We start from the raw sequence: 13,354 nt of genomic DNA, 5'->3' as shown, positions 1-13,354 counted from the left end.
AATAAAAAAATTGTCATTCAAAATTTAAAAAAAATATTGCAAATATCTAAATTTTTTCTATAATTTAATAATATTTTTTGATATATTACATCGTATTTTTCGCTTATAGTTATAAATATTTTATTAATTTTTTTATTAAAGAAATTGGGCTAGAGACCTTCTAAACTAAATCTAAAGTTAAAAATACAATAATTTAAAAAATTGCAATGCCCGAACTCAAATTTTCTGAGGTTCTGTCACTGGACAGTCTCCTTTTCATGTGCTACATTTCTTCTTTAATCATTATCATCATTGTTACTTATTATTTTCGTGTGTAAACAGATTGTAATATTTTATTAAATTTAAAAAAAAAAATTTTTTATTACATGTATTTTAAATTTCATTTATTTCCTTTTTTACAATTTTCCTTCCTTATTTTAAGGGTTAGTATTGTAATCGTGCATATAACATGTATGTCAAAATGCCGAAAATAGCTGCTTTGGGCAACTCGTCAACACCCCTATTGGCCCTATTATAAGGAAATTATCGGAGAGATTGAAGACAAGAGATACCTATTTAATACCTACTATAAGTTATACAAACTTATAAGTACCTGTGTACAGTATACGTATACTTAGGTAATAGGTATAGTATAGAATATCCAATGTTGTAAAAAGTTCAACTTCAAACACTCATAAAAATTTAATTTGACTTTCCGGTAAAATTTTTTTTTTTGATGAGGGTAGACAAACTTGTGAGAAATCTTGTATTAAATTTTTAAACCTTTGTTATAAATAGATATTTTTTTATGAATTTCTAACTAAATATAATTTGCTAATTTTCGTGATTTTTACGAATTTGGTCAAAATTCTAAGTTTAAACGCTCATACAAAGTTATTGTGGATTTACACTTAACTTTTTTTTTAATTTCCATCAACAACAACTTACGAGGGACCGTTTATTACATTTTCAAGTTTTTTGACTAAACTTTTGACAACTTAAAATTTAACTTAACCTTGCCACTAGTAGAGATGCAGGTATTAGGTATAGGATTTACATTAGTACCATCTTTATCTAATTTAACTAACTAAAAATTTAAGTATTTATGTTGAGCTTATTACTTGCAAAAGTACTACGTACATTGGGTTTTATTCGTGGAAATGCTTCAGTCGTTGATCAAGCAAATTTCCCTTTAACGTTATGTACATCATTAGTATGGTCTATTTTGGAATACGGATCTGTTATATTATGGCAACCCTATATTCAGAAAGACAACAAGATGATTGAAAGAGTTCTCAAACGCTTTCTTTTATTTGATGGTTGTATATTAAAAATTACTCGCCCCAGTTCCGTCTTTACCCTATGGGCACGTGAGAAACGGGTCCAAATGGGACCCGGAATAATAGAAATTACAACTTTAAATTGTAAACTGTAACGTATTAATATGACAGTCTATAAAAAAAATAATTTTTAATTCTACTAATTAAGTCATCACACAAAATAAGCTTTTGATGTTTTTATTCAACTTTTTTCGAACTATACTAAAAGAGCCTCTAATTAGCTCCAGGTGTCTATTGGTCACTGGAAAGCCTATTAGACGGCCCTGACTCTTATTTATCGGTGTCGGAATTTTTAAGCTTATTTAAACTTGAAATCAAAAGAAAAATGCTAGATATAGGTACTCATAAGATTCATAAATAATTTAGGTTTTGGTAAGATAAATTTTTGATGATAGCCGTCTACTTCATAGGGTTAAATTGAATATACCTACCAAGGATAGGGTTCAAGGGCGCCCGCAGGATTCAAGATCGCAAGATCAAATTGTCTCGGACCCAGGTCTTCTAGATTTTTGGTCCAAGTGAAGTGTAGAATAATCTTAGACTCTGACACACAATGTATTGTTTTTAATTTGATATTATATATCATATATATTATATGTAGGTACCTTCGTATATTAATGACTATTATAATATCTATTTGGTTGCCTTTCACTCTTGTATGTTACACTCTTGTAAGACGAAGACAATAAATGTCAGTGTAGCATCCTCTTGAGGTAGCAATATTGTTTGGAGTGTTTTTTCGATATTTTCGTTTTGAAGTGAGTTAGAAGTGTGCATATAAATGGTATGATACATAGTAGATCAATATGCATTATTATAAAATTAATACTAACAAAAGCTAAACATGACTACATGAGTCGTGAATAGGTTACGTTCAACGAACTGATTATCTTCAATTGTTACTGTAAGACGCCGTCGGCACGCCAGAGACAACAAATTCAGATGAAAAGTCCTCTTATGTGATTTTGTTATATTTATATTGAAAATGTAACTGAAATGTAGGAATCCTATGATTTTATATTTTTTATGATGTACATCTTCAAATCTAATGTACCTACTCATCTAATGGGTGACGCGTGGTCCGTGACCACAGCGATATAATTTATACTAGTAGACAGTACTTATATAGTATAGTTAATAGGTATGCTTGATCTAGGGGGGTACCTAGGTGACTAATCACCCGGTCCCAATTTGGAGAGGCCCTCATATTTTTTGATAATTTATAATTGTTTGAAAATTGTAATTATTTCAATGCAACATTAAATATTTTTTTTTGTAGAATCATAAAATTAAAAAAAAAGAATAGGTAATAGAAATAAATTGTCATAATATTATATACATAGACCTATTGACTATGGACCGCTCTTCTACCACCCTCGACAGTTATGTGATAACTGGATATTGACTGAGAGAACACATATTACATATTAATATTACAGAATACATGTTGTGTATAATCGAAATAATGCTTCGATCTTCCACTTGAAGGGTGGTTTTTGATAGAATATTTGATACAGTTTGTACTTTTGAGAGGTTAAAGTAGAAAATACTTAGTAGGTACTTTTTAAAATAATCTGGGAAAAAAAAATTACGGATAAAAGTAAATTTTTAGGTAAGCCAGTTTTTGACAAAATCGATTTTAGGCTGTTGGTGTAACTCAAAAAAGAATAATTCTAGATACTTGAAATTTTTACTAAATATTTGTATAAGCGTTTTTTGTACATAATAAAGTTTTAAAATATTTTGACTCTTTTTAGGCTATTTATAGTTATTTTAAATTTGTTGTTTTGTTTTCTATAAATGTCGATGAAAATTCTTTCGACAGGTCAGAAAGTTTGTAATTTAATACAAGGTTCCTGATAAACGGGTAATACAGTAATAGAAAAATATCGAAAATTCATAAACACAATATTTTTTTATGAGATTTTAAAGTTAGTATTTTGATAAATTCGTCAAAACCACTAAAAGGTACAAATTATTTTGAGTTAGAAATTTATAAACAATTCTTAAGATTTAAAAAAGTATACAAAATTCCTCAAAAGTTTTTATACCTTTGACAAAAAAAGTTAACTGGAACGTTATATTCATCTTTTATGAGCGTTCAAGTTCACGACATTGCCACATTGAATGTTCATAATTAACGATTTTCTTATTTTGTCGTAATTAAAAAACGAATAATCGTAGATACTTGAAACTTCCATAAAATATTTATTTTATAATTTTTTAAACATGAAAACAACATTTAAACAATATTTTAAATCTTTGACCCATTTGCCTATTTTGTATGACATTTTCAATCATATTCAGTATTATTTTATTTCATTTACACAATGCCATTTTCAAATGCAATATTTTCGGTAAAAATGAATTCAAACTATTATATTAATAATAGTATAAAATAATTACTTTAATAGCAATATAAATACATTACCTACCTATATTTCTGTTGCTCAGAATTGTTTTTCGTATGCAATGATTTGTCACTGAATTAAAATTTAACATATTATACATTACAACATCACTTACTCAATGACAAAGAACACCTACTGTACAGTAGAGGTATAGCGGTTCGGTACCTACATTTCCCTTTTTTTCTTTAATACATAGATATTTTTCTAATCAGCTGTATTAATGATCATAACCAATGTTCAATACTCAATAAAGTTAGATTGACCAACAATGATTATTTTACCGCCTATGTTTATACAATATCTTTATGCGTCTAATTATTTATTTAATCATTTATATGTTTCTTACATTAGTTACATTTCTGGTGATACATAATAATAACTTACCTTGAATTATAAACATAACACTATTTTCAATATACTATTAATATTTTACTAAAAATCAAATTACTTATAATTTTTTACCATTAAATTTAAATAAATAATAAAAAAACCTGTAAGGTTCAATCAACATTTTTATCGTATTTAATACAATACAATACAATACAATATATTATAGTGAAAACTGGAAAGTCTTCATTATAATATACTACCACCTAAGATGTGAATATTGTTATTTAAATCATCTATAAATTATAATACATACAATACTGTTAATCATTGGTCTTTTGATAAGACCCAAGTCTAAATCAATTTTTTTTTTTTAATATTTAATTTATAATATAATATTTACACAGTTAAATGTTCTCAGAATACACATCGGTGTAATAGATAACTTAATTATCTATTACAATAAAAATAATATTGCAATTTTTCACTATTTCTGTGAAATTAACTGATGGTTTTGTTTCAAACTGAAAGTCATTGTGATATTGAAAATAGTTATCCAAAACAACAGGTCCATTGAATAATGTTACTTACAATTTCTATTTTCTGTTGTAAGCCCTCAATTTACAGTATGTAAACAATTGAAACAGTTTTTTCCATACACATCAATACATCATTAACTAATATTATACAGCTATAAAAATAGGTTTTTACAACATTTTTACTAAAATCCAATCAAATATTATAGAATTTGAATGACTTACATTTTAATTTGTAAGTATAACTGTAATACTTACTATTTAATAATGTTTGTATATTAGATTACCAGAAGCAGTCATATACACATCTACACAGTGATTCACCAATCACCAAGCATGTACTCACCACCTTTTTCCTTAAATAATGAATTTATTCAAAGTCTGATTTTTAGAATTTTTAAATCCACTTAAAGACCATGTTAACAAATTCTTGAATTAACTACCTAAGGAGTATTCTGTAGCAGTATAAACTTTTTTTTAAATGCTACGTGCCTAATTCATAGTTCAAAAATTCCAATAAGATTTTAAATAACTGAATAATTACAGAAACAAAGTGGGTAGGCATGGCTTGGTAAATCACTCTGTACATTATACTTTAGGAGATGTATTCAAGTAGGTATCCAACATTATTTCCTATATTTTTAACTTAAATTGTTAAATATATTTTAGTTAGGCACATGATTTTCTTCATTTCTTAGTGTATATATCTTGTGCATATTAAATTATTCTAATGTTATAAACTTAAACACAAGTGTTACCAATTACAAAAGTCTGTGACAGTATACAAAGACTGCTAACTGTGAACCACTCTTGTTATGAGATGGTGTTGTCTAATCCTAAGCCAATAATAAACCATTGCATTCATATGACAATTTTAAGCTTATACCTGTGAGAATGAAACATCTGTATACAAAAATATACCGGAAGACTTAAACCTATTTAACTCGGATCTAAAATTACAATTGTATAATACTTCAATCCAAGTGTTCATAAAAAGAGAAATAAAATAATGAATGAAAAAATATCTATATAGAAGCATTTCTTTCCTTGCTTCAATAACAATCTATATATAATATACTGAAAAAGTATTTTAACCATTTTTTTTTTATGTCAAGAAAAATTATTTTTATATATTATTTTAATTACGTGTTCTTTATAACACAATAATTATATCTACATCTTAAGTCTATGTTTAGATAAAATTAATAACTTTTTTGTAAAGGTAAACAAAAGAATTTATAACAAAATAATCAAAACCACTCTTTACTCTGTTAATATCCTGTTAAGTAAAAAAATGAATGAATACAAAAGTCACTTACATGACAAAATAGAATGTTCATTAAGTAATCTTCTAAGGCATGTTTTAAATGATACTTAACAAAATCGAGGCATGAAAAATAAATTTAATAAAATCTAAACTTTTATTAGTAAATTTCTTAAAAAGTACAAGCATATAAATATTGGTTAATGAACAAACGTAATAATAGTATTTAAAAAAAACTAAGCTAAGGAATACATCATGGGATTCCTGGCACAGCAGGTCCATAAAAAAAAAATATATATGTGTGAATATATATATATATATATTTACGATACAGAAATATTGTATTATGTTGAAGGTAGCGAAAAATGAGTCGATAAAATGTTTCAATTATTTTGTAGTTTCAACTTTATTTTTACAGAACAGTTATTATAATATAAAAAATAAAGTTAAAATAAGTTACAAAATGCACTATGATTAGTGATTACCCGATAAAAATTCTCCCCAACAGTTTTGCTTTGTACATATTTTGGCAAACAATAGGAATACATGATTATAATTATAGTGTTTATTATAGAAAAATAAAATGATATATTTTGTCTTGCACCATGATTTGTACAATCAGGTTTATTTGTTTTAAATGCTGAAAATCCTTAAAACGACATGGTAATTTGAAAAATTGTATAAAAATATGATATATTTTATTTTCTAAGTAGATTTTTATATTCTTGAAAAGACATCACTTACAACAAGGCACATTTGCCCTTCTTCTTTTTCTTTACTTGAAGTGCAGCTCTTGTTGATGTTTCGAAAACTTCACGAACTCCTTCTTTGCTCTTAGCTGAACATTCCAAATAAGCGAATGCGTTGATCTTTTCGGCCATTGCTCGCCCCTCTTCTGGCCTTACAGGCTCTTGTTTCATCTTGTTCAACTCACGGATTGTATTTGGATCATTACGCAAGTCTTTTTTATTACCAACCAATATAATCGGCACATTTGGACAGAAATGTTTCACCTCCGGCGTCCATTTCTCTGGGATATTCTCTAACGAATCTGGTGAATCTATGGAGAAACACATGAGGATAACATCCGTGTCAGGATAGGACAATGGTCTTAGTCTATCATAATCTTCTTGACCCGCTGTATCCCACAGTGCTAGTTCTACTTGTTTGCCGTCGACTTCTATATCAGCTACATAGTTCTCAAACACGGTGGGTACATAAACTTCTGGGAATTGATCTTTGGAAAACACAATGAGCAGACAAGTTTTTCCGCAGGCACCGTCGCCGACGATGACAAGTTTCTTACGGATTGCTGCCATTATGTCGGAATGTTATGCTTATCAAAAAAAAAACTAGGCGTTGGCCCTGTTTCGAATTTTAACTACAAAATCAATTACAAATACACAGTTGTTCACGATTATTATATAAATACAAAACTTTTAAACGTAGTATAAATTATTAAATGTATGCAATTAACTGAATAATAAAACTAATAAAAAAAGTTTCGAGTAAATTACGGAGTGAAATGTGAATGAGCTCATCGCGATCGCCAATTATTGGATAATTTATCATTACTGATATTCGGGGAAACCATTGCTTAATCTGAACGACACTGCGCCTAATCGACGTTGTTCCTACTCGAACTCTAAACGTGGGCAGTCGTCGCGTCGTATAATGGCAGTAAACGAGTAAACGGTAGCAGCTGTTATACTGTAATAAAACAGAAACCCAATGTCATTTATAGCTATAAAAAAAAATAAATACTCTTTAGGGACTAGGCCAAAAATAATGTAAAAAACGTTCAATATTAAAATGCAGTAGATCCAAATATTAGTTTATACTTCATAGTTCATGTATAAATGTATAATAAGGCTTAATCTGTTGTACCCGTTGATGTTCATTTTTAACTACCTGGTTAGTGGTTATTATTTAATTGCAATTATTATGCTTATGCAAGTCGATTTAATTTATAAAAAAATTTCAAATTTACCTTCTAATGTTGACAGATTTTCCGACAATTTAATATAGTTTAATAGCAATATTAGGTACTATCATTTACCATTACCGAATTGGTAAAGAAGGTAATAAAATCATAGATTTTAATAACATAATTGGTAGGTACGTACTTAATAATAGGTAATACGTATAGATGGCTAGGGACCTATGGTCTATCTATAATTATTATGTTCAATGATAAATCGATAAATGTCATTGCTCATAGACACTATTAATAGCTATAACATATTTATGACTTTATGTAATAGGTACCTACAAAAATGTGGAATTGCGCAAAGATATTTTAAAAGTACCTACTTACCTAAATGTTATGAATCATGATCACAATAATATATTACAGCCTTCAAGGTCTAAGGCAGTTTACTGATGATGCTGCTTAGTGCTTAATAGTTATAATATTATTGTAGGTACATAGGTATTATACTTGTAAATAGGTAGTTGTATTATTGAAATTTGCATATTGACATTTACTTAAGCTATTCGTTTATGAATTAAAATTATGAGCCACTAACCTATCAATGGCGTAGGTATTACCTACATAACTTTTGTATGTAAAAAAAAGTCCCCCAACCTTTATGTACCGTACATAAAATAGGCATTTTAAGCTGACATGATAAAATAAGTAATAACAACAATTATAATACCTATGCCTATGGTTTTAAAGTATTAATCAATTATCAAATTATCAAATTATCAAACTTGTAATAACGCATTGTAATCACGGTCTTGAATATTATAAGACCGTGCATATTTTAGTATAATATTACGTTGACACATATCTATCACATTTTTTATATAATAACATTTAATGAAAAAAAGTATTTATGATGTCCAAAATAATTTTAGGAGAGACTCGAGCCCCCAAATTTAAATACCTAGTTAGGAGTAGGTGCCTATAGCGTAATAAAAACATATTCCCACCTCCTTATGAAAATAACAGATAAGTAGGCACTTCTTATATTTTAGGTGTTTTGTAGTATTTAGCTATAACATAAACTGGATGTCAAGGCACTCCAAGTTCCCACAACCGACACTCGACTTATTTCATTATTTCTAAAACACTTAACAGTGCTCAGCTACTCCACAGATAGTTAGGTACGCTCATAATAATATGTTTATATGTACAGTCAGGTATATTGTAATTAGCGGTAGGTAGCCAGGTAGGCACTATCATGGGGCGTAACGCGTTTCCACCAAAAGTGTAACTTACCCTTTTCCACCATTACCCGTTTCCACCAAAAGTGTACCTTCCCCTTTTCCACCAAATGAGATATTGACCACGTTTCCACAAAGACAAGTTCTATATACTACGCTCATAAGTTATATCAAAAGCTGTTAAAATGTAATAAATTAATATACAACATAATAAAAATGTACAAATTTAATAAAAAAAATAATACAATAATATGGTATAAAAGTTAGAGCGAGACAGCTAGTAATAATATAACTGTGTCCCGGTATTAACCAATTTTTTTAACCTATATTGTGTTTAATACAATCTAGGTAATACACTAAATTTATTAATTAAAACATAATATTGTTATAAATTACAAGTACGATTTTGTGCAATCGATATCATACAATTTAAAAAAAAAATATCCACTAATTATTATAAAGTAACATTTTATTATTATATAACACTATTAAATCATTTTTTTAAAATTAAATTTATACATTTGACAATTTTGACTATTATTATTATTATATAAGGTAACATATACATTTATATTATGTTGTATATTAATTTATTATTTTTTAACAGCTTTTAACATAACTTATAAGCGTCGTATAAAACTCGTCTTGGTGGAAACGAGGAATTGGTGGAAAAGGGAAAGGTACACTTTTGGTGGAAACGGGTACCGCCCCTATCACGATATTTGTATCTTTTAACTATTGCATTTTACTATCTTCGTGTGAACCCAATTATGGTGAAATATCGGCAATTATAGATCTATAATTCTAATTGTTTTTGTACTATCACAGACTATAAAATCTGTTTTATACAATATGTGGTACTATAATGTGCTATATTAATATAACCACTTAGGTCTTAGAAAATATAGTTGCATTATACCTATATCAAATGCGTATTATATTCCTACAATATTGTGTTGTATTAAGAAAAAATACATGATTTCTTATGTCTTGAAAAAAAAAGTCCACTTGTTTTCAACCATCGATCTAGCCAACGCGATACTGCGATAGGTATGTATAATGTACCTATTGTACCTAATATAGTATAATAGCTATATAGTGACCTGCTATCTAGGTATAAGTACCTTAACAATGTGATTAAAATAAAATAATATTTTTATTTAGCAGGCTCCGAGCTTAAATATTTATTTTGAAACGAAACTCAATGTAAATTGTAAAATTGATTAGTCGTGACAGAATATAATATAGACTATTACCCATTGCCACAAATAGGGGGGGCTTGGGGGACTTAGTCCTTCCAAATTTCGGTCAAGTCCCCCCAGTTAAAAATCTAGTAATTAGTACTATAATTTTGCTTACATTATAGCCAATGGGGAGGGGAGCTTGAGTCCCTCCAAAAAATTTAGTCAATTTGCATCTATGCTAATACCCATATAAAAAAGTAAAAACCAGGTAATGAGGACTGAGTAGTAAGCATCTGTCATACATAAAGTGAGTAGAATTTGATATAGGGAACCCACTGATTCCAGAATTCAGTAGTTTAATGTCTTTCTAAACACGGGTTCAGGTGGAGGAACATTTGACACGTGGCATAAGTTTTAAAAAAAAATAGTGTCTAACGCAATTCTGTAGAACTGACATATTATATAAAAGCAATATAATTTAAAGAAAAACTCTCTATTGAGATCGAAAAAAAATTTGGTTCTTTACTGCGAACATCTATATTTTATATATTATCGTCCGGAGTTCGAATTGTACGAGTATGTATTGAAATACTCTGAATAATAGTTACCCACCCAAGAATAAACAACCGGAGAAGCAGCCGTACAGAACTTGCAGATAGATTCTTAAGTGTTCACTCTGCCACATAATATACATAAAAATAACATGAACTTAGAGTCAAAAAATTTTAACCTGGTTACCTATACCAGGGATTGATCCAGAGGGGAGTCTAGGGACCAATATTAATATTCACCAATTTATTTCATAATTCTATAGATCCTGATAACTATATTCCAATCACTGCAGATATATGAATATGAATGATAGTATAATATATCAAACATGTCTGTAGACTGTGAATCCAATATTGTATAATGAAAAAAACTTTTAACTAAGAATAAAGTGTACATTGTTATTGTATTGTAAAATAAATCTTTGCTCTGGATCCGTACCTGCCCTATATTTATAACAATCATATTTGACAATTTTGAATTTAGGGACACAATGTTTCGTCTGTGGAAAGTTGTTCAAAAATTTTTTTTAATATCTCGTGCGAAAATATTATATTCCAACTTAACAATAATAATTGACCAAAACATAATTACTATAATAAACCACAAAATGTGAGTATGTGACAATATGATTCTATACTTATATATTTTTCACTCTACCTAAATACGCACACTACAATATTAGCCATTAGGATTAGGTTTCGTTAGTTAAGACACTATAGGTAATTTCTATACTTATATACGGTAGTATTATTTTGAGTAACAATGCTATAATCAAAAGATGATTTCTATAATTCATTTTCATATACCTAGTTCATTGATCACTTTTAAATTTTTTAACAAACAAATCGCAATCAAAGAATACTTCGGTAAATAATTAAAATAATGGATGCTCAAACTAAACTAAAATTTAAATTAAAAAAATATATATATACCTATTCGTTTTTAGACATTTAAAATTGAAAGCTTTCGAATAATCCATTATGTTAATTTATTTGTTAATAATGTTAAACATTAATGACGCATTAATATAAGTAAAAATTAATAAATACAAAAAAAGTTAAATAAAGTTGATAAATGAATATAATTCTGAAAAATTATTTAAACTAACTTATGATTGGAATTTTAAATATAATATATTTACATGAAATCATGTTATATGGTGTGGAAGGCAAAGTCACCACGGTTCTGAGTGAATAAAATTTTAATGTATGGGTGGTCTAACTAAATGTTTTTTGTGTGATGGAAAAAAAGTTCTCACCACCAGTGCGTTCCAACTACCAAGGAGCAGACCAGGGGTAAGAAAATATACATTTTACAAACGCTCATAAAAAAAAAAATCATGGTCATGAATTTTCGGTATTTTAAATTTTAGTACATTAGAACAATATATAAGGAAACTTATATTACAATTTTAAAACTGTGTTACTCAATAACAAAAGTTTTACCATGGGTATAAATCGAAAAATAAATTTTATAAACTCAAACATTTCAAATGTTTATATATAAATTTATATATTTATATAGCATAAAAAAGCTAAAGTATTTAAAAAAATAATATTATGTCTAGCAAATGCCAATTTCATTATTTGATGAGAATTCAATGAAACGAAAAACAAAATCGATTTTGTCGAAACGAGTTTCGAGTACAACTTCCTATTTTTTCTTCAATTAGATTTTCATTTTAAAATTATTTTGAAACGTACTATTGAGTTCTTTAAGAATCAACTAGATCTGATTTACTTCCAGAGGGTAGAGACCACCCTTAGAATTAAGATCAATGCTTTAAAAAATATCTTATGACACATAAAAAAAACTACTCATCATTGTAAAATCAAATGATACTTCGCCGAAGATCTACAATAATGAGCCAAAAGTATAAACGTTAAAAAATATAATATATTGCTTGAAAATAATCAGCATTTTTTAAACTACCACTCTTATGCTGGGTTCTATATTTATTTTTGGATTAAAAAGGTTATTTGTGTAGAAGTAAATAATTGGACTTTTTGTCAAGGTGCAGACTGCAGGATACTAGATACCTACTTGTTGGGACTTGGGGAGCTTATGATAAGTCATTATTAATAGAATCGGTGAGTGAGTATAACAGGATGCAGGGAAAAATTACACATATAGACTGAATAATATTTATTTTTACATTTTTATGTTCTGAGTCTAAATAAATTACATTCTCCATTTTTAAAAGTATATTAGCCATTAGGTATACCACAAGGTAAAAAAATAACTATTAAGTACCTATTCAATCAAGTTCTTTTTCAAATAGGTACATTATATTTTTGCTTTTTTGATTAAAGTAAGTGGTACCTACATTTTTACTACACATTAAATTAATAAACTTGAGATGCATTTAAAAAATGTCATATTTCTATTAAGGTACCTATTATTAAAAAATACGGGGTAAGTAATCAATATTATATTTTTATAGTACTTTTGATCATTTTGCCAAAATTAAATTTTTTTTTTTTACGAGGCTTTATAATTTGCTGAAGTAAAAGTAATCAATTATTATATAATATATTCTTTATGTAGCTATAACTTATAGTAGTATGTAAGTAAAATTAATAATTATTAA

The 13,354-nt window shown here is 27.8% G+C and overlaps 1 protein-coding gene across 1 annotated transcript; it reads right to left on the bottom strand.

Moving 5' to 3' along the window:
• Positions 1–5,976: 5,976 nt before the first annotated feature.
• LOC111030405 (ras-like GTP-binding protein Rho1) lies at positions 5,977–7,426 on the bottom strand. The gene has a single exon (XM_022310260.1). The coding sequence runs from the start codon at positions 7,174–7,176 to the stop codon at positions 6,598–6,600; it is 579 nt and encodes a 192-aa protein (XP_022165952.1). The 5' UTR covers positions 7,177–7,426; the 3' UTR covers positions 5,977–6,597.
• Positions 7,427–13,354: the final 5,928 nt, after the last annotated feature.

This window comes from Myzus persicae, unplaced genomic scaffold (genome assembly GCF_001856785.1).
Source record: "Myzus persicae strain clone G006 unplaced genomic scaffold, MPER_G0061.0, whole genome shotgun sequence".
NCBI classification, from domain to species: Eukaryota; Metazoa; Arthropoda; class Insecta; order Hemiptera; family Aphididae; genus Myzus; species Myzus persicae.
The sequence above is the reverse complement of the archived record's forward strand: the minus strand, read 5'-3'. Positions and strand labels throughout refer to the sequence as shown.